The 23,593-nt window shown below is 50.0% G+C and overlaps 1 protein-coding gene across 1 annotated transcript in view; it reads left to right on the forward strand.

The window, feature by feature from the left end:
• The first annotated feature begins 466 nt into the window (after positions 1-466).
• Positions 467-23,593, forward strand: part of LHX4 (LIM homeobox 4) — a 37,301-nt gene continuing 14,174 nt past the window's right edge. Inside the window, exons 1-2 of the mRNA XM_050962284.1 lie at positions 467-702; positions 19,898-20,100. Of these exons, the coding sequence (XP_050818241.1) occupies positions 467-702; positions 19,898-20,100 (439 nt within the window). The remainder of the gene's footprint in view (positions 703-19,897; positions 20,101-23,593) is intronic.

The following is a 23,593-nucleotide window of genomic DNA, read 5'->3' on the forward strand; positions in this document are numbered from 1 at the left end:
AGCGTGAAAGAAGGCTGGAAGCCAAGAGTGGGGGGAGGAGGCGAGGGGAGATGCTAGGGAGTGGGAGCAGGAAGACATGGGAGCTGAGGCGAGCCAGGGTGAAGCTGCTCAGAGCCTCAAGGATGGATGAGGGGGATGGCCTGGATGAGGAAGGAGAGCAGAAGCCACTGAAGGGATGTCTCCCGCTATATCTGTGCAGCGCCTAGCACAGTGGGGCCCCTGTCTCGCTGGGGTCTCCAGGCACTCCTGAGGTGTAATGCTGTTCAGCACAGGCATGGGGTGTAGCTGGAGTGACGGGAGAGGAGGGGGCTGGTTGAGCACGCTGTGTTCTCATCCAGAAGGGAGTGGGACACCAGGTGGGCTTAGTTCCCTGAACGCTAATCTCTAGGTGACCGTCTCCCTCCGTTCCCACAGAGCAGGGAGATATAGGCCTCTGAGGCCCTCTTACGCCTTTTCCCTTCCCCAAATGCGGCCATCCTCACTGACCCTGCTCTTCTCTCTCCCTCCTCCCCCAACTGCTGCCTTGTCAGAGATTCCCCAGTGCGCCGGCTGCAACCAGCACATCTTGGATAAATTCATCCTGAAGGTCCTCGACAGGCACTGGCACAGCTCCTGCCTCAAGTGCGCAGACTGCCAGATGCAGCTGGTGGACAGGTGCTTCTCCAGAGCCGGGAGTGTCTACTGTAAGGACGACTTCTTCAAGTAAGTGCAACCATCTCCTTTGAGTTGGGAGGGCTGAGTGGCAGTGGCCTGGGTGTTTTCTGACAGCTCACACCGGGCTGTGGAGAAAGCTCCTCCTTGCACAGGAGACCTTGCTCAGAAACTCCCTGCCAGTGCTTGCCAAGAGGTTTAGAACTAAGAGCCCCGCTCTCAGGAGCACACCAGGGTCCTAACAATCCTCCCAAGCTGTTTTTCATTAGAAATAAATCCCTTTCTAACTTAATATTTCTCCTAATCGAATCCCAACCTGCCCCTGCAGCTGCTTTGGCACAGTTTAGGGTTAGCAAAAACCAGGACATGGCTGCTTTGGCCTCCCCTCCTGGGATCAACTCCGAGTAACTCAATTGCCCAAATCACAGGAGATGCCGGCTTGAGGAGCCCTCGGTTACCACCCTCATGCCTCTCATTCTGGGTTTCATCAGAAGGGGAACCATTTGGCCTCCCAGACAGGCTGGCTGCAAGGGGGTACAGTCCACATTGAGGCTGGTGGAAATGGAGAGAAAAAGGAAAACAGAAGGCGATCACGGAAAGACAGGCGTGATGTCCCTTAAGCAGGCACTGGTACAGAGAGACATGGCAACAACTGGACAAATTTTAAGCATAATTTCTCCAAAATCTTCTTATATATACATTTTTTTAAGCCCAAGTGTTTAAATAAAGGGAATTTTGCTGCTTTAGAACTGCCACAGGCTGAATGCTATTTGTGGGGATTTAACCTTCTTAGAGACCCAAATCTCTCTAATACTCTTCTCTCCCCCACACCCTCCCTGCCTATTACATTTTAAAGCCCAAATTGGACTAAGGATTCGGCTTGTTAATCACCCTTCCTGCATCAAGCACATCTGTTCAGATCAGAGCTAGAGGGCAGGAGAAACCCACACAAACACAAAGACTCCAGAGCCCTGCTGCTTTTCAAGATCTCCTCTCTTTGTGGGTTGTTTTTGTTTTTTGTTTTTTGCTGCCTTCATTTCCCTGTATCCATATTTTTTCCTAGTAGGGTAAAAGCCTTATTTAATTCACACTTGGGCCATTTGCAATCTGAGTACCTGCCTCTAAACCAGTGGCTCTTAATCTTTCCAGACTACTGTACCCCTTTCAGGAGTCTGTTTTGTCTTGCGTCCCCCGAGGTTTCACCTCACTGAAAAACTTCTTGCTTACAAAATCAGACATAAAAATACCAACGTGTCACAGCCCAGTATTACTGAAAAATTGCTGAGTTTCTCATTTTTACCATAGAATTATAAAATAAATCAATTAGAATATACATTTTGTACTTACATTTCAGTGTATAGAGCAATATAAACAAGTCATTGTTGCTATGAAATGTTAGTTTGTACAGACTTCGCTAGTTCTTTTTCTGTAGCCTGTTGTAAAACTAGGCAAATATCTAGATGAGTTGATGTACCCTCCGGAAGACCTCTGCGTACCCTCAGGGGTACATGTACCCCTGGTTGAGAACCACTGCTCTAAACTATCTGATGTACAAACCCTGGACTGTCCATGGCTCCTCTGTGAAAGAGCATTATTTTTGCAATGAAAATTGGACTTTTTGCAGTACATTTTATCCCCGATTGCAAAATGCAGTCATTTTATAAAGGACAGTTAATATCTGTATCTATAGCGGGCCAGATCCTCCACTGATAAACTTGGTGTAACTCTAGTGATGTCAATAATGCGATGCTGATTTACATCAGCTGAAGATCTGGCAAGATACATATGGGCCAGATCCTTGGTTAGTGGAAATTGGTGTAGCTCACTGAAGACAATGAAGTGATGCTTATTTACACCAGAAGGAGATCTGGCCCAAGATGTCTTTTGGTGGCTGAGAGGACAAGGAATGAACAAGGTGTATTTGGAGTATGTTGGCTATGATAGCAGAGCCATCAGACCTAAGACACATGGCATGTTTATGCAAGGAGGCACAAAGACAGCGTAATGCAAATGGCTTCCTCTCAGAGAGCTCTGTGGTAATTGCTGTACATTACTGTGCTCCGTTCTACCTGGGCTCCTGATCTGAGTGTTCCATGGCATCTGACACCAGTGGTTATTTTGATATCGGTTCCCCACTTGTAAAAGAGTCCCAGGCCATGATGTTCATGCCCAGGGTATTTATAAAGATCCCCCTTCTAAAGTAATCCTGCATCAGATGCACACAAGGTATTGGTGAGATATCTATCCTGTACTAAAGGAGTCTTGGGAGAGAAAACAGGACACAAAGGAGTCAGTAAGATTTGATTTGAAAAATGTTACAAAATTCAAGCATGGTCCCGCGCATTCCTCGCCCAACTATGTCAGGTGGGAGAATAATGAAGCCAATACTTGTCTAGCAACTCATCTCCCAAATATGGTGACATTTCTCTGATGAATTGTGAAGTTAATAGTATCCCTCCAGCTGTAATCCCAGGTCAGGATTTCCCCTGTCCCCCAACCTCTGGTAAATGGGGTGCAGAGTCGACTGTCTCGCTTTCTTTCTGGATTTCTTTCAAGATGGATTTGAGCCCATTCCCACAGTCACCTGGCCATCACTAGACACAGGCATTCAGAGACCCCAGTGATGAAGGCAATGTGAAGACCCCACTAGGTTAGACTGGGTAGTTCCTCTATCTTTGTGCACAGTTTTGCCGATGTTGCTAGTTCCGCCAGGCACCCCTGGCTGCTCTTCGCAGGAGGATGGCACAACAAGGGCACCTAGAAGGTTCAGTCCAGTAGGCATTGGTGGTTCTTGGCCTGGGAGGAGTCAGTCCCAAAAAGCTGGGGGGAGCAGGATGAGGCAGGCGGAGAGCTCCCTCTGCTGCACCCAGGGTCGGCTCTGGCTTTTTTGCCACCCCAAGCCGGAGCAGCAAAGCAAAAAAAAACCGTGCAGGGCGTCCGGAGCCAGAGTGCAGGGGGACTCCCTGTGCTGCAGATGTGCCCCGGGCAGCAGAGTGTGCTCCCCGGCTAGCAGGGGGAGGGAGCAGGGGAGAGAGAGAAGAAAGGGTGGCCAGGGCTTCCTTCAGCCGGGGGGCTTGCCACGCAGCCCCTCCCGCTGTGCCGCCTGCGGACAGAGTGTGCAGCCTGCTCCCAGCAGGGCGCGCCCCTCCTCCGCGCCGCCGCCAACCCCTACAGGGCAGCCAGAGCGGCAAACCAAAAAAAAATAAACCGTGCGGGGTGGCTGAAGTGGCGAAGCAAAAAAAAAAAAAAAAAAGAGAAAAAAAAGGATTGGAGGGAATGCAGTCCCTTAGAATCTGCTGCCCCAAGCACAAGCTTGCTCGGCTGGTGCCTGGAGCCGGCCCTGGCTGCACCCCTTGAGGAGGTGCAGCTCATGTTCCCTTGTGCCATCTGCCCCAGTGGCTACAGTAGATCTAGCTGAGCTTGGAAGGCGGCCATTTGTAATGGCTGTTGTCATGGCGCTGGCCATTATGAAGGGATGCAGGATGGGGACAGGATGTGGCCAGGGGACGAAAATAGGAGCAAGAGGGGAAATGGATTCAAAAGGCGATCTTGGCCCCGCAGACAGACAGACAAACCAGCATGTGCAGGGACTGGGTGGGGGTTGGCTAGGAGCTCCCCACTATTTACCAGGATGGAGACTCAATGAAAGAGGGTGAAAGTGATGCAGTTTCCTGAGTTTTAGAAGAAGTTCAGCCATCCCCATGGAGATTTAATGCAAGCTCTCAGAGGGGAGGGGGCATTAGCGACAGGGCCTCAGGGTGGCCTCTTTCTTCCCCTCCCTCCTGCAGGAGGAGTGGGAGTGGGAGTGGGCACAGATCTCCCTGTAGAGGAGAGGCAGGAACCAGGAGAGGAAGACTGGCTCCCTCACCCCAATGCAGTGTAGCAAGGGATGTCGTCCTATTTGTATTGTGTGTTGATAGTGTAACAAGCTCAGAGCAGCTCATGGTGGCCTTGACTATTAACTAGGCTGCTCACCCTAGATCTCTCATCTTGTGGGACTAGCATGCCGGTGTCAATATGCAGGAAAGTGTGAAAGCAGAACAAAGGCCTGGGTATCAGATGTCCTGAGTTCCAGTCCCGACTGTGCCCATGTGGGCAGTTCACGTAACTTCTCTGGATCTGCATTTACCCTACCTGTAATATGGGGATAAAAAAACCTGCCTGTATCTTAAGGTTGAATTAAGGTTACTTAGCTCTTGTAGCTTGGTGCTCTTGAATCTGTACATTTTGAGGTGGTTCACTAGCTGTATGGTATTTATTGTCACCACAGCCCTGTGTGGCAGGGCAGTGCTAATATCCCCATTGTACTGCTGGGGAGCTGAGACATAAAGAGGTTAAGTGATGTGCCCAAGGTCACTCAGGAAATCTGTGGCAGAATAGGGAATTTCTCCCCAGTCCTGGGTCAGACCCTAACCACTGGACCATTCTTCCTCTCAAGTGGTTAAGAACTACAATGCACTTGGCTTTCCTTGGAAGGAAGATGCCATAGAGATGCTAAGTATAAGTAATAGTACCTTTCAGCCAGGCTCCTAAAGCGCCATTGTGCTAGGATAACACAAGGACCAGATCCTCCCGGCGAGTGGTTCAGTTCAGCGCTATCATTGTATCTGGGTGGCAGGGCTGTTTCACTGTGGCAGTCTGTTTCATACATGGGTGTGTAAACATAGCCTGTTGGACAGCTGGATTTGCTATCAGTGATCAGTCGCCATCATCATGGTTGTCTGTTTCAGTGGCAGGAACTGGAGGGACTCTGGTTTGCTAGAGGTGTTGCCTGCCCCAAAGAGCTCACGCTAGAATACCCCAGGTGGACAAAATGGGTGAGGGAGGAGAAGACATGGAGGACAAGATGGCAGTAAACATACTCAGTGTGTGTGTTAGTCGTGGCTCACCACATGCCCACTGTTAGCAATGTCCTAATCTACCTTCTGCTTGTGCCTGATAACTGTCTCCTAACTTCTGATAACCCTTTGGCCAGTGGTAATAATAGCAGGCCACTGGCACTTGAGATCAGTGTCTTGGTTCTCTTACCCATCACTCTTTGTACTGTCAGGCCCTGTATTTCATCCCTTGTCACATTTCTGTAGGGCAACTGGGCCAATGTGGAACTTTTGTCCTTTTCAGTCAGTTTCTCACTCCCTGCAAACACCTCTCTGCTAATCCACTGGACTGCAGATAGTGCATACTGGTTTGAGTGTGCATTAGTTATGTGTATTACAGTAGTACCTGGAGGCCCCAACTAAGTTCAGGCCCCCCATTGTGCTAGGTGCTGTACAGACACATAGTGAGAGACAGTCCCTGCCCCCAAGAGTTCACATGCTAAATAGACAAGACAGACAGAGGGAGGGAGGAGAAAGAGTGATGACTTGCCCCCAATCGCTCAGCAGGTCAGTGGCAGAGGTGGGAACAGAAAGCAGCTCTCCTGAGTTCCAGTTCTGGTCTCCACCTTTGCCTTGGTAAGCTAATCCTTCTGCACTTTTATTCCTAGCTTTGCAACAAACTGACTGCATGCTTTGTTCCAGTCTCATAACTATTCTATGCCTCGGTTTCCCCAGGTTCATAATACCTACCTACCTTGCAGGCATGTTCGGAGAGTTAGTTCACGAACATTTTGGAGACATAGGGATGGAGTGTGATGTAGACGTATTATTATGGACAAAATTCATTGGGGATTCTGTGATGGTCAAATTGTGATTATGCACATTTCACTTCTGGCATTTTGACCAAGATTTTAAAAAGTGACTCACAATTTTCAGTCTTAGTTTTTGACATGCCCAGTTTGCAACATCTTAAAAGGCGCCCTCAGTTCAGAAAACACTGAGCCCTCTGAGGTGCCTCAAGCTGGGCCCCCAAAAGAGACCCTGAATGTCGTGAGTCACTTTTGAAGACCTTGGCCTCTATCAGTTTTCTTCAGACTTAGCAAACAAATTTCAATCCAATTTAAGAGCAAGTCTGCCAATTTACAGCCCCAAAGGAAGGTTCTTGCTGCAGTTATGAGGGTGGATGGGAGGTTGAGGGACAGCTGTGAATGCAGGGCCTTTGACTGGAGCTGTGGTTGCAGCCGTATCTGTGGACTAGCTACCTGGGCTAGCCAGAGCTCTTAGATATTACTTGTTCAGGGATCAGTGCAGAGTTTTATGGATGTTTGTGTTGATTTGATAGCTCCAGTCTGAGAGTTTAAAAGATAAGTCACAGTCATGGATTCCTTTGAACCCCTGCCCACCCCACAAATGAGCGCTGTTTCCATCAGCTAAACCGCTGTCACATGCCTCATGCCCCTCACTACTTGAGTCTGCATTGTGCAGTTGGCACTGAGATAGGGGAGACAACAGAAAGATTCAGGAGGGTCCATTTTCCTGCAGAATTTTCTGTGTCCAAGCTCCCTCTGGAAATCATGAGCAGCCGTGTGGAGAAGCGCGCCGGAGCACAGGTGCCAGGGTGCAGGCAGACAAGAGCCAGCGTGGGCAGGTTTGATTTTTTTGGCATGTTCTGCTATAGTGCTCTCTCTCAGTGCCCTGGTGTCAGGGCCTAATCTTGCTGTATATGAGTGCTTGGGTTTTGTTTACTTACAATCCCTTTAGCAGTGGTCCATCAGGCTGTTTTTAGTGTCGCGTTCGGGACAGCGGGGGCTGTTAATGAATGCATTGCTCTGGGGACTCAGCCTTCGGCACGGAGCCCGATCTATCTTCCATCCAGCCCACTCTCCCGACCAGGATATCTGACCACCTTACAAATCTCCCTGACTGCTAGGCTAGACAGAGCCTTAAAATCTCTTTTGCTGCTCCCTTAACATACAAGAAAAAGCCATATTCCCCCCCTCTTCTTTCTGCTCTTCCATCCGGCCCCCATCAGGCTGATATTTAAATTGGGCACTTTGTGGTCCAGGTTAGAGACTGCCACCTTTTATCTAGTTCAGCGGTTCTCGAACTGTGGGTCGGGATCCCAAAGTGGGTCGTGACCCCTGGGGTCACCAGAGCTGGCGTTAGACTTCCTGTGGCCTGGGGCCAAAGCCCGAGCCCCACCGACCGAGGCTGAGGGCTTCAGCCCTTGGTGGCAGAGCTCAGGTTACAGGCCCCCCCATCTGGGGCTGAAGCCCTTGGGCTTTGGCTTTGGCCCCTTCACCCGGGGCAGCGGGGCTCGGGCAATCTCAGGCTTCGGTCCCCTCTCTTGGGGTCATGTAGTTATTGTTGTCAGAAGGAGGTTGCAGTGCAATAAAGTTTAAGAACCCCTGGTCTAGTTGTATGAAGATTAGTGGCACTTCTGCTTGTGCATAAACTGTACGGGAGGCTGGAAAAGGCAGTGTAGGTCAGTGCTGCCTCCTACAGGTGAGAAATGCATTCTTGTACCTTACTGCAACTCCCCCACTTAACCTCCCTCCCACCCCCCAGGTTTATGGTGTGTTGTACTGAAAAGCTCTGGTCTTCAAATACTACTGGCCACATGCGAGTTGATTTAGGCTATAAAACATTGCAACAATCCAGCAACGTTTGCATTGAAATAGCAACTTCCTGTGCAAGGCTTTGGAAGAGCACAAACATTAAGAGCCTGATCCATGGCCCACTGGCCAGACTCCCGTTGATTTCAGTGTGGGGCAGGCCCAAAGTTTGAGAGCCTCCCTCCTAGCAGCATCACTGTAAGGTTGGTAAAGACTCTTAGTCCCAGACGGGGAAACAGAGAATTGAAAGGTCCTCTCACACTCCGACTACAGCCCTGATTTTGTAACTGGTTATGGGTACCACCAGCTAATTCCAAGTCACCTGGTTTGGTGTGTGTCACCTTCACAACCATGCTGTCACATCCACCTCTGGTTCTGTGCTCAGTGGTGGTGTCTAAGAGTATGTGTGGGGCATTCTATGCCATAGTGCCCCAGCAGCTGCCTCTGACAAGGTCTGGGGGTAGGGGGTTGCTGACGAGCCCTACCTGTCACCTAGGATTATAGGCTCTCTTAAATCTTAAATCCCCTCACAGCAGTGGCGTATTATCGCCTAGGCCAACAAGGGGGCAAATTTGCAGGGGCGGCAAATTTGCTCGTGACCCCTTCCCAACTCCGCCCCTTCCCCAAATCCCCGGTCTGCCTCCTCCCCCAGGCGTGCCATGCTTCCCTCCTTCCACCTCCCTCCCAGGCTTGCTGCACTGGGAGGGAGGGAGAAGCAAGTAGCAGTGCGCTTGGAGGAAGCAGAGCAGAGGTGAGCGGGGGCCCGCGGGCGCGGGAAGTGACTCTCGAGGGGGGGGGCAAAGAGAACCGCTCCCTGCCTCAGCTCACCTCCACTCCACCGCTGCCATCCCCCAAGCACGCCACAACTCCCCTTTTCCCCCCTCCCTCCCAGGCTTACTGTGGGGGAGCAGAGGTGACCTGGCGGGGGATGGGGGGCAATTTTTTGAGGGCCTAGGGGCGCCAAATTTGTTAATCCGCCACTGCCTTACAGTGGCTATTTGGTGTCATGGAGACCTTCCTGCCTTTCCACGTTGCAGCACTCTCCAGCTTCTCTGTTACGCCCCCGACACAGAGCAGGGGAGACATGGCACCAGCCCGCAGAGCTCTCTCGGGCGTTACCTGGAAAGGAAACCGAGGCAAAGTGCTCAATCTGTTCAGCTTAACAAATATACTTCACAGCCTAGAAGTATGAACATGGGGAACAAATCATTAATAAAAGGCTCTTCCATGGAGCAGAAAAAGGCCTAATACGATCCAGTGGCTGGAAGTTGAAGCTAGACAAATTCGGACTGGAATAAGGTGTAAATTTTTAACGGTGAGTAATTAACCATTGGAACAATTTCCCCAGGGTTGTGGTGGACTCTCCATCACTGACCATTTTTAAACCAAGATTGGGTATTGTTCTAAAAGATCTGCTCTAGGGATTGTTTGGGGGTGTTCTGGCTGGTGCTGTGCAGGAGGCCAGACTAGATGATCACAGTGGTCCCTTCTGGCCTTGGACTCTGTGACTGTCTAGAGTGAAGAGGTTTGTGCCTGTCTTCCTTGCTATACTAGATGGTGCAAAGGGCAGTTGTTGAGCCAGGCTGAGCTCTGCCACTGGTGGAACAATGCTGTGGCTGTCTAGACTGGTGGCGACCAATGAGGCTGACCCAGCCAGTTGTTTTGACACAGCCTTTCTGTGTGCAGTGCTGACAGTTGTCATGGAACAGAAATCCACCCGTACAGGAGGTAATGCCCCCCGTGCACAAGAGGCTTGCTATAGTACTCTAGAGACTGGCTATCAACACAGCTGTTGCTCCCTGGCAGAGTTCTGTGGCATTGGGAAGTCCTCAGGGGCAGAAGCTGAGCTGGATAAGAAGCAAATGCTGACCCACATGGTCAAGGTTGCCTTTGCTCCTGAAACAATGAAGGACTTTGAATGATTTCGGGGGTTTCCAACTGGTGCTGAGGACGGGTGGAACTTGCTTCTCAGCCTCTCTTTTCCCAATCGGGCCCAGGAGTTCTACACCCATTAGCCATGCAGGCTTTGTTAGTCACAGAGGGGGCTTCAAGGACTGGCAAATCTGCCAAGGGTCACAATGCAACGACAAACATAGTGTGCACAGAGAGGCATCGGCAAGGATACTCTTAGACAGCAGGGACATGACTGATGATCACATCAACTGGGACTCACTTGGACCCTGCCAACCTTTGCTAGCCCGGCTGGTGGAGCCATGCCCCAGTTATGAGGATGCTGACAAATGAATAGCAGTTGAGGGTGCAGTGCCTCTGGGAGACTAGAGGGGCAGGCCAGAGGCCTGCAGAGGTGGAGTGACACTGAACTGAGATGCAAATTGTTGCTGCTGGTCAGGGCCATCCCTAGCTATTCTGGGGCCCTATGCAGCCTCCCGTGTAGAGAGTGTGTGTGGGGCCCCAGGCCTCCGGGGGGTGGGGCTGGCTTGGGGGGCAGGGGGTAACGCCCCCCAGCACTCACCGGTGGCGCGGTAGGGGCCGGGCCACTGCACTTTCCACCGCTGGTGAGTGCAGGCCCAGCCCTGCTGCAGTCCTCCAGGGCGGGAAGGGGCAGGGGTAGGGCGGAGCAGGGCGGGAGCTTTAGGGAAGGGGTGGAGTGGGGGCAGGGCTGGGGCAGAGCAGGGGCTGGAAGAGGTGGGGCTGGGGTGGAGCAGGAGCAGGGGCAGGGGCAGGGGGAAGAGGCAGAGCAGGGTCTGGAACAGCACACAGCTGCGCAGGGCACCTGTACAGCTGCGTACTTTGCATATGGGTAGGGGTGGCCCTGCTGCTGGTTGTGTGCTCCAGAACCTCTGGGAACAGACAGGATAGAACTATAGGGGCTGCTGATGGCCTTATGGCTAAGGTGGCCCTAGTACTCAGGGTTCAGTCCCCAGCTCTGCCCAACACTTACTGTCATCTCATCAGTCTGTGCTTCAGTTCCCCTTTTGCCCAGTGGGGGTGGTTATTAAAGCTGGGCAGGTTTTCCTGGCTTGTGAGAGTTTTCAAAACGTTTTCCTATCCTGAAGCGGAACAAAAAGTGGAAATTTTGAAAACGTTCATAACCCCAGAAGCCACAAACCATTTGGACTGTGCCTGATGAAATGCTTCCTTCTGATCATTTCAAAACATATCATTTCAGTTCTGACCTTTGAAATGTTGTAGTCTTTTTTTTTTTTCAACTGTAAATTGACTCCCCAACCAGCTCTATACTTAGCCTTCCTTCCTTCCATCTTAGATTGTCAGCTCGTTAGGCCAGGGCTTGATTTGCTCCTGGTCTGTCCCTGTGTGCACAGCATGTAGCATAAAGGGGCCCCTTACCTTGGCTGTGGCATGTCAGTATTCAGTCTCAGCCTGTCTGGAGTTCTGCGCCCACCGCTGCTAGGAGAACAAGGCCAGCAAGCCAGATAGCAGATGCTCAGTGCTGGTACTTTGCTCACACTTCGGCCTTGGGGAAGGCAGGGGAAGTGGAGTGAAAACGCCATGCTGATGTGCTTGTGTCACAGGCCCTTAATTAATTTGCCTTTTAAAAACTGATCTGATGTCAGGCAATCATTGCTGTATGTAATCACAAATGAAGTATTTACTTAGCAGTGTTTCCTGGCCTTTGATATACTCTGACACAGGCTATTAAAGAACATGACTTTTTATTTGAATAGAAAAAGTGCAGAACATTTTTCATACTATCCAAAGGGGGCAAAAAGATACATTGAAGTGCAGGTCTGCCTCGTACTTTCGGGAGGTAGGTGGCAGCTGATGGAAAGTTTGTGTCTTTGCAGTGCCCACAGGAACCAGTTCTGAGCACTGGTGTGGGGCAGCAGTGTGAGAAGAAAGGAACCGGATATTGTTGCCATTGTACATGGGCAGGCTGCAGATGCGAGCTGGGGCTTGAGACTAGAGCTTGGGAGGAGAGGTGCTAGAAACTTCAGCATCATTTGTGGCAGTGTCTCAAACTGCTGACTCCAACCTGTTTCCTGGGCCTCCATCTTCTCCTGCCTGCCTTCCTCCTTCCCCTACTCCCATCTGTATTTGGCCTCCTCTTCTGCCCTTCCCTCTGGTCCAGTGAGGCCTCCTACTGGTCTGAAAAGGTGAGCATGCAGTCATCTCCCAGCCCCATCAGGGACCACATGGAGTCAGGGATGAGTTCCACAGTGTTCTTTTCTGTCTTATGTCTCAGGGTTGTTGGTGCCTCTGAAATTTTGGTAGGTCTTTGCCTTGAGCCAACCCCTGCAGTGGATGCTCCCTGTTGCCCTGCTTGGCATGGTGCCATCATCAGGTTGCCATGAATGTTGGCCTTCTGTGGGCAAAGCCCCACTGAGAGTTATTCACTGTGGGTGGGGTTCAGCCCTATTCAAAGGGGCAGCACAAGTCTAAGCACCACTGAGGTCGCACCGAAGTTCTTTGGGTCCTCTGCACAAGGGTGAAGTTCCACCTGGGCAGCCCTGTGTATGGGATGTTGTTCCCCTGGTCAGAGGGTCAGAGCTGCGACCTTGACTCTCTTTATGTATTTGTTTTCTATAAAGACACGTCTCTCGACTGCAGGCCATTCACTTGCTTCCCACGAAAGCCACTCATCAGAGCTATTCATGACTTCCAAGGAAGTAACCTGGGGTTAGTGCTGGGGAAGGGGTGCTTGTTTTAAGGTGCTGAAGCCTACGGCCGCCCTGACATTACCAAATGTTCCTCCAGATGACTGTGGCCTAATCTACCATAAAGCTGCCAGATAACCAGACCACAGTGTGGTTGGACTGCTCAGGGTTATGATAACTAATGAGATAAGCAGAAAGCCTGGGTGTCCTATTCAGGTTCAGCAGGGAAACATTCACTGCCTGTGACCCTGGTACATCAGCATGAAGAATAGGTATCTGAAAAGTTCTCTGTGAACCCTGTTAAAGATCAGAGGCTACAAACTAAGGTCAACCTGTACATGGACTAGAGCAGTGAGACTCGGGGCATCTGCACTGCAACCAGAGGTGTGACTGTAGCATGTGTAGACAGGCCCAGCTAGCTTTGATTGACATAATGCAAATAACAGTAGCAGCAACACCACAGCAGCACGAGCAGCTTGACATCTGCAGAGAGCGTGTAAGCATGCCCTGCAGCAGCTTCATTGCTATTGTTATTTGAGCTAGCTAGATCCAAACTAGCTTGGGTGTGTCTACAGGTGCTGCAGTTACACTGCTGCTTGCAGTGTAGACACACCCATAGAAAGGAACAGGGCCACAAAGCAGCAATTGGTGCCCCAAGCCAGTTTTTCAGCTCAGTTGATTCCTGCTTTGTTTGTTTTTTAAAATGTGTGGCTTGAATTTCCTGGTATGGGGAATTGGAGCCAGTCGGCTTTGTAGGGCTCGATTTCCTTCTGGTCACTGGACCCTCTGCAAAGTGACTGTAAACACTGCTGAACGGGAATAGTGTAAACAGGGGCGGCTCTAGACATTTCGCCGCCCCAAGCATGGCAGCATGCCGCGGAGGGCACTCTGCCGGTCCCCGGTCCTACGGCTCCAGTGGACGTCCCACAGGCGCGGGATCAGCGGACCCTCTGCAGGCATGCTGCCGAAGGCGGCCTGCCTGCTGCCCTCCCAGCGACCGGCAGAGTGTCCCCCGCGGCATGCTGCCCCAAGCATGCACTTGGCGTGCTGGGGTCTGGAGCTGCCCCTGAGTGTAAATGAGTAAGCAAGGCAGGGGAGAAGCCAGGCGGCAACATTTAAGATGCTAGGATGGAATGTAGGCTTGTCTCATATGCTGCTTTTGCCACCATGAGCACTGGGGACTACAGTTGGTGTAGAGGCAATTTTCTCATTCTGTGAGCTTTGGTGATGGGCGAAGGAGCATGTCACTGCACCTTAAAATGACTAGGAGTCTGGTGGCACCTTAAAGACTAACAGATTTATTTGGGCATAAGCTTTCGTGGGTAAAAAAGCTTATGCCCAAATAAATCTGTTAGTCTTTAAAGTGCCACTGGACTCCTTGTTGTTTTTGTGGATACAGACTAACACACCTACCCCCTGATACTTAAAATGACTGTGCCTTGCTGGGCTATATGGAGGTGGAAGGGCTTTCTGGGCTGCACAGATTGTAGGGTGGGGATAGTAGAGGATAGTTACTTCCAACCCCAAAAGAGGACAGGTCCACCAATAGTGTGCGTACACCAAGAGCCCTGGCTATGTTACTGCTGCCCACACAGCACTGTCCATACCCTCCTGTCCCAGCCCCTCTCCCCCACCGCCCTATACACAGACTAATAAAGACCTGGTGGCACTATAACTGAGTCAGGAAGAGCCTTATTTTGTTGCCAGACCACTTCCTCCACCACCCCACTGAGTTTGACTTCCTGTTGTCTACAAGGTTAATGGCTCTGGTGGTCTGGCACCAAGTCCAGCTCACCAGAATAGGGACAGCCTGTCAGCTGGTGGCAGAAGACCTTGACTGAATCCTTCAGCCAAATGTATTGCACCTTTATGGATTTTATTTTCACATAGTCTGCTGGATCCTACTGGCAGCTAGGTGATCAGAGATCTGCTGAGGCACCTTCTGATTGTATCTGGCTGGTTTCCAGATAGCCAGCAGGGTCTTAATCTCCCTCTTGGACCAGGCTTTTCCACAGTGGAAGGGTTGCTCTGCAGCTCATGGTATTGGGATGTTGGAACAATGGTATAAGTGTTACGTCCAGCAAAAATGTGCTGTAAATTTGAAATAGGTCCATGTCATGTGACTGATACAGCTAGCACCCCCTCCTTCTGGAATAGTTTATGCTCAGCAGAATAGGACCCCTAAGAGGAAAGGGGTAAGGCAAACAGGGCCCAATCCAGTGCCCATTGTGGTCAATAGAAAGACTTACACTGACTCCAGTGAGATTGGCTCAGGCCCCTGGAATGGCACTGGTGTCATGGAGAAACGTGCACTCTGGGAGGGCTAACAGAGTCAGGGGAGGAAGGATGCATGGCCTGACCAGGTGCAGTAACTTGGGCAGCAGTGCCAGCACCTACCGTCACCCTACGCCAGAGTAGGCTGCCAGCAGGAGGAAGAATCACCCTTTCTTACTTGATTGCTGGCATCGTACTGCATTTGGCACTGCGGGGATGGGGCCTAGATGATGTACCAAGGTGGCAGTCTTAGAACAGGGAGTAGAACCAGTGTTTCAGTGACAAGCACGTCTAGCCCTCTGGAAATGATATTAGCACCAGCATTTTCGAGCCATTTGGTGGTGTGTTTTCCAGCCACACACTGGGATTCTCATTGAACATTTCAGTGCTCAGTGGGGCTAATACAGCTCCACTTTCTCCACCACAGAGCTGAGTTCAAATCTTTTCTGTGTCACTCACAAGCTAATATGAGCCTGTCATTTCACCCTCACAGCCATCTGTTGATGTCACATAAGTGTGGCACAGTTCAGCCCATCGGCTGGCTTCTGGTGAGGGGAGAGTTGGGGCTGGGAAATAGCTGGATGCTGTTGGTCAGGACAAGCTGCACTGACAGAGCTGGGGAGAGGCCCTGGATTGGGAAAGCAATGGCTCCAGGTGGTCAGAAGTTAGATGCACTAGCAGAGATGTGTTGGGAAGTTTGCTTCTCCTCCTCTAGTCACTCCCAGCAGCTACTTCTTGTGCCATACTCACCCTTCTTGAAAAAAGCATTTGCTATTGCTCGCACTATCCACCCTGAGAACTAGAACTCTTGGGCCAAATACATCCCTGGTAGCTCAAGTGGCTTTGAGGGAGTCACACCAGTGCCACAGTCAGACCATCCACCCAGGTGAAGTGAAAGGCTCAGTTAGTTCCCTGACAACACAGGGCGGTATCTGTCATTGAGCTGAATGTCTCTGGGCTCTGCTGTCAGTTTAGTTCAGTGAATCCACAATTCAGCACGTTGCATATGAAGGGCTGAGCCTTGAAACTAAAGTTTTCCTTTATTTATTTCCACATAACCCCCACCTAAGAAAGCAAAAGGCAGGGGAGCAGGTGTCCCATGGAACCTGGAGTTCCCACAGCCCTCCGCGCGGGGTATTATTGCTATGCGCTCACCTGTTCTGATTTGTAATCTCCAGGGGGTTACCTTTTGCTTGTGACCCAGTCTTTCCAATCTAGCTCGACGACGTCTGCCTTGGCTTTTTGTAAGGCTCCAGTCACTGTGCTCTCTAACTACTAGGTGCCCCTCTGTCACTGTCTGGCAGCTGCTGTTATGGGTTAGCACGTATATTGCAGTGGTGTGTGAAGGCCTCAGCCAGGCTGGGCCCCCTTGTGCTGGGCACTAGACAAACACATAATGACCATCCCTACCTAAAGAGCGTGTCTCGCTGAGCAGCTGTAGGCACACTGGGGTTGTGGAGATGTGGTGGGTGCTGTTCATACATGCCAGGAGAGCCAGTCCCTGCCCTGAAGAGCTTACAGTCTAATCATGTCAGACAGACAAGGGCAGGAGGGGAAACAGAGGGACAGGGAGGAGAAGTGACTTGCTCATGGTCACACAGCACGGTAGTAGCACAGCTGCAAACTCAGGTCTCTCAGCGCACCTGTGGCTTTAGGTGGCTCACTTTAGACACCTAAGTTTGGATGTTTAGGCCACAAACATTGACCTCAGCATGGCCATGGTTCACTCGTAGCCTTTGCACGGGTAGGAGAACATTTAAAAAAAACTGTAAAAAGCTACGTTAGTGATTGAAACTAGTCACATTCAGGTGGCAGCTGTAATGATTTATAGGAGAGAGGAATGAAGTCCTCATAGTCCTGCATGACTAGACCCAAGCAGCCAGGGCTGGTAGGATAAGTTGTGCGAGGGCTTGTATACACAGGGAAGTTAGTGCACAGTACTCTAGGGTGTGAATCGAAAGTGCATTAAGCTACTGCACATACTCTCAGTCCACATTAAGTGTGTCCACACGGGGAGTTAGTGCAGCTAAACCCTGTGTGACCACGGATAGCTACTCTGAGCTAACCATGGCAGGCTTTTCACCCATTTTCCCACGCCTGAGTCAGACTTTAAGTGGCTAATTGAAACCTACAACTAAGAAAAAAATACCCCAACAAATAAAAAACTCACACAAGGAAATTAAAGGCAAAAAAAATGCAAGTTACTGTAATGTGATGTTTGTGCACACACCGTTTTTTCCCAATGGAAAACTTTCAACTTCAAACAGCATCATGAACTGGACAGAGCTGCCCACCTGTGTGGTTTCCCAGTCCAGTGGCTCAGTAACTACCGACTGGTGCCAGCTGTATGCCACAAAATCTATGGCGCATGCACAATGTGGCTGAGTTAATGCTGCTGCTGCTGCCTTAGCATTGTAGTTCCTGACCTTTTATTTTTCAAAGTGTGCATCGTTAATGTTTCTTTGTATGGCAATTGTACATGCAGCAGATATATGTGCTCAACTCACTCTGGCGGGAATGGTGGGGAAACTACATGCACCCACATGCACTCTGCACCAGGGGGGCGCTGACCCCCCACTACATAGGGGAGGGCATTGTGACACTGCATTTAGTACTCCATAGAATTGCCTCTGGCTGAAGCTGTGTGGGGAATGCACTGAATTAGCACATCCAGCACATTGCCTGGTCCTCCCCTGCTGGCCATGCTCACTGTCTGGGCTGTGCTTACTAGTTTGCCTGGAGCCCCTATTGGTGTCCTGTGCTACTGCGCCCCCCCCCTTCCCTTCCCGTCACTGGGGCTGAATAGAGCTGTGCGGGTGTTTGTGCATGAGCAAGCAGGGGCTGTTTGAATGGCTAAGGTTGCAAGGTGTCTAGTGTAGAAACAGAGTTTATAAGGGAATCAGCTGAGCGGGGATGCCTTATACTGACCGTGAATTGTGTAACTGCACGTACAGGAGCTGCAGCGCTGGGGGAGCCATAGAGTAGGACATGAAAGATGAGCTGAAGCCGCTTTCACTAGCCAGTGGTGTAAATCCTACAATCAGGGAAATTGCTTCTATTGCTAAAAATTGTGGTGGTGAAGTCCATTTATTTTTCATTTTTCTTGTGCTCTCGCGACCCCCTGGCATGAATCACAGTCTGCATGTCGATTAAATTTACACCAGATACTATCTTTCATGGCTCTAGTGCACGTATGTAAACTGTGCTTTTGGCCACTGCAATTCTGTAGCTCAGTGGTTCGTCCATTGGTTGCGGATTGGACTGCAGTCATCCCCAGGAAATCAATCCTTTGCTAAGAAAATGCTCTGCATGTGGCATAATGTGTGATGTTCATGCATGCTGCACCATAGGAATGAAATCATGCTCTAGTAATATCTAGTGCTCAAGAGCAGAAAGAAGGGGAGGCATGAGCCACCCCATCAAGAGCCAGTCATTCACTGGCGCCAGTCATCGGATCAAGTCACTTTTTTCACCCCCTTCAGGAAACATTTTGGTTTCTCCACTGGTTATTTATATGTTTGATTTTTAAAAATGGCATCATAGCTATGTGCACCTGAGGCAATGCCATCTAGTGGGTAAGGCACTGGCCTAAGCATCTGGAGACATGGCTACTAACCTGCTGTGCGACCTTAGACAAGTCACTGCTCTGTGCCTCAGTTTCCTCTTTGTCCGTGTTGTCTATTTAGATTGCAAGGTCTTTGGGGCACAGACTGTCTCTTGCTATGCGTATGTACAGCACCTGGCACACCAGGCCCTGGTCTCATTTGGGGCAGTTGTAAATACTACTGCAGTACTAATATATAATACATGTGACAGTAAACAAGATCAAGTTCAACCCTGCCATCAGACAAGCCATTCGGCTGTCCGCCTGCTCATGGTGGTTGTCTGTCTCAGAAGCTATAGTGCTATAACTGCAGAGCTGGCTTGTTTTGTGAGTTAGATCTGGCCTCAGAGGGCCTGGTTCCCATCGCACCTATTGTTGTATCAACTGGGCGTAACTCCACGGAAGTCGGTTGTGTTGGTGTCAGACTGGTATGTGAGGTCAGAATCAAGCCCAGGGTATTTAATGATAGATGTTGGGAAACCTACAACAGATGTGGTGTTTTTAAACATGAGTAACAAGCTGGATTTAAACAACAGTCTGTATCCACATGCTCACTCCAACCTAGAAAGCCTCCCCCACCCAGGCACCCCAGCATATTTAGTTAAATGCACACTGTGAGCTGTATGCATACATACCTTTAGAGACCCCGCTCCCCAACCCCACACAGACACACTGAGCTGCACCAGCCCAGACAGCCACAAACCCACTTGCACACAAAGGGACTCGCTCTCAGACCCAGCCACTCGGCTGCAAGCTGTCAGTTGCACACTGAGGCACACACTTGCTCTGGCGCACGCTCACAATGATACTCTCAGGCACACCCACACTGGCACAGATCCCCTTGCTCAGATGCACACACATGCAGACACTCCCCGCAGGGCACAGTCACTGGCCCAGACACACTCACGTGGCCTGATACACACGTTTGTGTGGCAGATACTCTCTGCCAGGTGTCATTGCAGTGTAACAGCCCTATCATGCTGAATTAATCTGGGATTCATCATGTTAGCCGTGCGCATAATGAATTTATTTGGTATTAATGTGAATGAAATATGTACTGTCCTTGCAGGGAAATCGCACTGCCTATAAGCATTAGTTAAAAGGACCATTAAAATCAAACCTTCCTCAGCTCCATTAGGCCAGTCTTTCATGTTGAAAAAGATAGAGCCTTGCTGTGTGAAATGTCATGCATAATTAGGTTGATTGCAGTTTTAAACTCTGCCCCTTCTTTCCCACCCCCTTCCCAGGCTCCCTCCAGTGAGCACTCCCCTGCTGCTGAGATCTCGTCCAAGCTAGTTGGTGCATTATTCCTCCCTGTTGCTCCATCTGTGTCAGATCTGCCACTTGTTCTCCTTTCAGGCGTTTTGGTACGAAATGCACGGCCTGTCAGCAAGGAATCCCCCCTACCCAGGTGGTCCGGAAAGCCCAGGACTTTGTCTATCACCTGCACTGCTTTGCCTGTATCATCTGCAACCGCCAGCTGGCCACAGGCGATGAGTTCTACCTCATGGAAGATGGGCGCCTGGTGTGCAAGGAGGACTATGAGACAGCCAAGCAGAATGGTAGGTGCTGAACTCACCACAGAGCAGGGAAGAGGTCACACCTAACAGGTGACACTGGGAATTCTACAACTGCAGGGTGGTCTGAGCCGGGATTATGGTTCAGCTGATTTTAGAGATTGGGGACATCGGCCAAATTCAGGGTCACATGAGCGTGTGTTTGGATGAAGATTTTGACAGCTGGTTTGTCTATGATGTTTAGGATTTTAAGAGGCCCCACTAGGGTCTGTTACTGAGTTACGGAACTGTGGAATGTGGATCCAGATTCTGAACTGTATCCAGCTACCAATGCTGTGGGGATGTTTGTTTCTGGGGCTGAACTTCAGGTTCTCATCTGGTTTTACTGTAAAATAATTATGCTTATTCCCTGGTTCAGCAATGCACTTAAGCATGGGCCTAACTTTAAGACACAAACAGTCCCTTTGACGACAGTTGGGCCACTCACATGCATACAGGGCCGCCCAGAGGATTCAGGGGGCCTGGGGTTTCGGCGGCAGGGGGCCCCCGCTGCCGAATTGCCACCAAAGACCCAGCAATTCGGTGGCGGGTCCCGGGGTGGAAGGACCCCCCACCACGGGTCTTCGGGGCACTTCAGCGTTGAGTCCTGGAGCAGAAGGACCCCCCCGCTGCCTAATTGCTACGAAGACCCCGAGCGGAAGCAGCTCTGGGGGCCTGGGCCCCGCGAGAGTTTTCTGGAGCCCCCAGAGCGAGTGAAGGACCCCGCTCCAGAGGCCTCGAAAAACTGTGTATCTTGAAGTTCCTGCTGTCTGTTGCCCACCTGAAATCCTAATCCTGCTGTGGCAATGACAGTCGGGTTGAAAGGATTATAAACCCCAGTGCAGAATGGACAGCTGTTGCGGCTCGACTCTTAGAAAATGAAGATCCTGTTTGCATGGGAATGCACATAGGGCCAGACTTCTAAAGGCTTTTAGAGATGCTGATTGGTGTCTAATATGGAAAGCATCATGCCACCTTGAGCTGCAGTCTGGTCACACCTCCCAAACTAAACAGACTAGGCCTGATGAGTGTTTTGAGAGGAGCCCTTCAGGGAAAATCCAAGTCTTGTAGCAAGTGGTGGTGATGGGTGAGGAGCTGGTACAACTGCCTCTGGTTTGTTAAATAGAACCAACCCCCAGCACAGTGGGAGGAGGCGCTGTGTGGCTGGTGGTGCTGTCTGTTGGATAAGATGGATCCGGGGTATTCACTACATCTGGCCATTAAAGATGCAATGAGACTTTTGGAAGGGCAAAGGGTGTTAGCGCAGGGGTCCTAGCCAAAACTCCAATGTCAGGTAATCCCTTCTCACCTTAAATTCTCCTTGTCGGAGAATTGGCAAGGGAATGAAGTGAGTTCGTTTACTGCCCCCAAGACACTTCTCTGTTGTGTATTGCTAAACAGCGCTGCATCTCTTCACTGCTTGGTAAAGTGACGCTTCCTATACAAGGCCAAACCCTGCCCGTCCGCCACTCCCAGCGAGGTTGCCTGGGTGTAACCCTGGGGAGAATTTGCCCCTTTGTTTGTAAAGCACGTTGAGGTTCTTTGGCAGGAACGGCACTGTCATCAATGTTAGTAAAATAAGATAATCATTAAGTAAGACCCCAAATTTCTCTCCCCCTAGAAGCGAGTGACCTCTCAAGGGCACAGCTCCGGTAGGTTGGTAGAACAATGCGGAGAAGCTTAACACTGAGAGGCCAGTCCTAGGTTTGAGCTGCAGGGACAGCATTGACAGCACAAACCAAATTCAGCTGGGCTGCAGACAGGTGCAGCGCCACTCAAGGCAACGGACTTGCACCTTACACTAGAGCTGAACTTGGTCCTAAGTTCCCATTTATCCATGTGAACCAAACGGGGCTCTAAAGAGCCAGTGGAGGTGAAAAACAAGGCTAGGGGAGGGAGGGTGAGAGAGAGACTATAGATCACAAAACAGTAATGAATCCACAGAGACGTCCCAACGGGACCTGACTGAAATTAAAACTGAACTGGTCTTTAATGGATTTCATGTTGACAAGTCCTGACTTCTTATTAATTAAGGACTCTATTTTGACCTAATCAATTTGGTTAGGGTGATGCAATGCCTACTTGTGCTGAGCGGGGGGGTATGAATGTAATATTACTCAGATTCCATTACTGATTCCCTGAGCTAGCAATGGCCTCGGCGTCACAGTGTTTGACAACCTAATAGCCAGTAGGAAAGAGAGAGAGACAGGCACAAAGTTTCCTGTCCAAGAGACAGGTGCCACTGTGCTGATTTCAGTGGGATTTCTCCTGCGAATCTGAGAGGACTTGGCTCGTGTGGGTGGAGCCAGAGCTGTACATGGTTCTGTAAGTAAAGGACATTTTAGGCAAGACCCTGGTTCTGTGCTGGTCTCAGCCAATGCAGATCCACACACTGCTGCCATATAGCTTTATGGTCAAAACCAAACATGGCCCCTCTCAGCTTGCAGTATTATTTCTGAAGGCCTCCGTGGCATTTGTCTGGAAAAACAGTCTACCAGCCAGAACCTGTTTTGGGCACCAAGGGGTAACCTGTCAGCAAGAAAAATGTCATTGCTACCATGTTAGACACACATCTGGTGGGCATCAGCGGAGCGGACAGAGATGCTGGAAGTGGTGCAGTTTTTCTGTCGTGTAACGGTTAAATGTTATTGGGCGTCCAATCTGAACAAATCAGAAAATCACCAAAAGGGCCCAGGCCCATAGAAATATAGTTTAATGTTGACCACAATTGGGGGAAAGTTTCTGAATACAACTGATCATGCAATGATGCACTCAAACAAGTACTGTTTGGGAAAGCTCGGGAACTATTTTGCCCCAGCTCATATATTTTATCCTTTTCCCTGTACTTTTTTGCTTTCGGTTAAAGCAAAAGTCCTTAGTCACAGGACAGTATGGGCTTGTTTATACCATGTTATACCACATCAAAATATTTGTCAATATGTGTAGAATGTACTGATTTGAGAAAAGGTTTTCCGTCTGCTATTTTTATGAAGTTATGCAGATAAGACGACCTCTGCCCCTAATTATAAAACATATTTTTTGATGTTCTCTGTTTGGCTAGAGACATAAATCTAACACACACGATATAACTTTAATTATCTTCTTACTATCACAGATTGCAGTGACAATACATGTAAACTACTTCTAGAACAGTAATGACTTAGTAGAAGGGCAGTTGAATGTCTTATATGAATCTCAAAGTATAACCATGTATTCTTATGTGACCTCTACATATAACTATGACCGATGGACTGTTTAATGCAACACCTCCTCGTGCTACCTTTACTCACAGAACTAGTCACGGTGATGTGTACATAGTTGACCCATTTCTATTCCCCCTCAGAATCTGTGTCTGATGTGTCCAATACTCTGTTGCTGGATTTGTCACTGTCACCGTTGCATGCATCAGCGCACACCAGCTCTTTCCAGTGGCATTTGTGTCACCTTGTTGCATAAGTACTTTCACAACGACATGGCACAAAAGTGAGGCTGGCTTCTG

The sequence above is a fragment of the Gopherus flavomarginatus genome, chromosome 7 (genome assembly GCF_025201925.1).
Source record: "Gopherus flavomarginatus isolate rGopFla2 chromosome 7, rGopFla2.mat.asm, whole genome shotgun sequence".
Classification (NCBI taxonomy): Eukaryota; Metazoa; Chordata; order Testudines; family Testudinidae; genus Gopherus; species Gopherus flavomarginatus.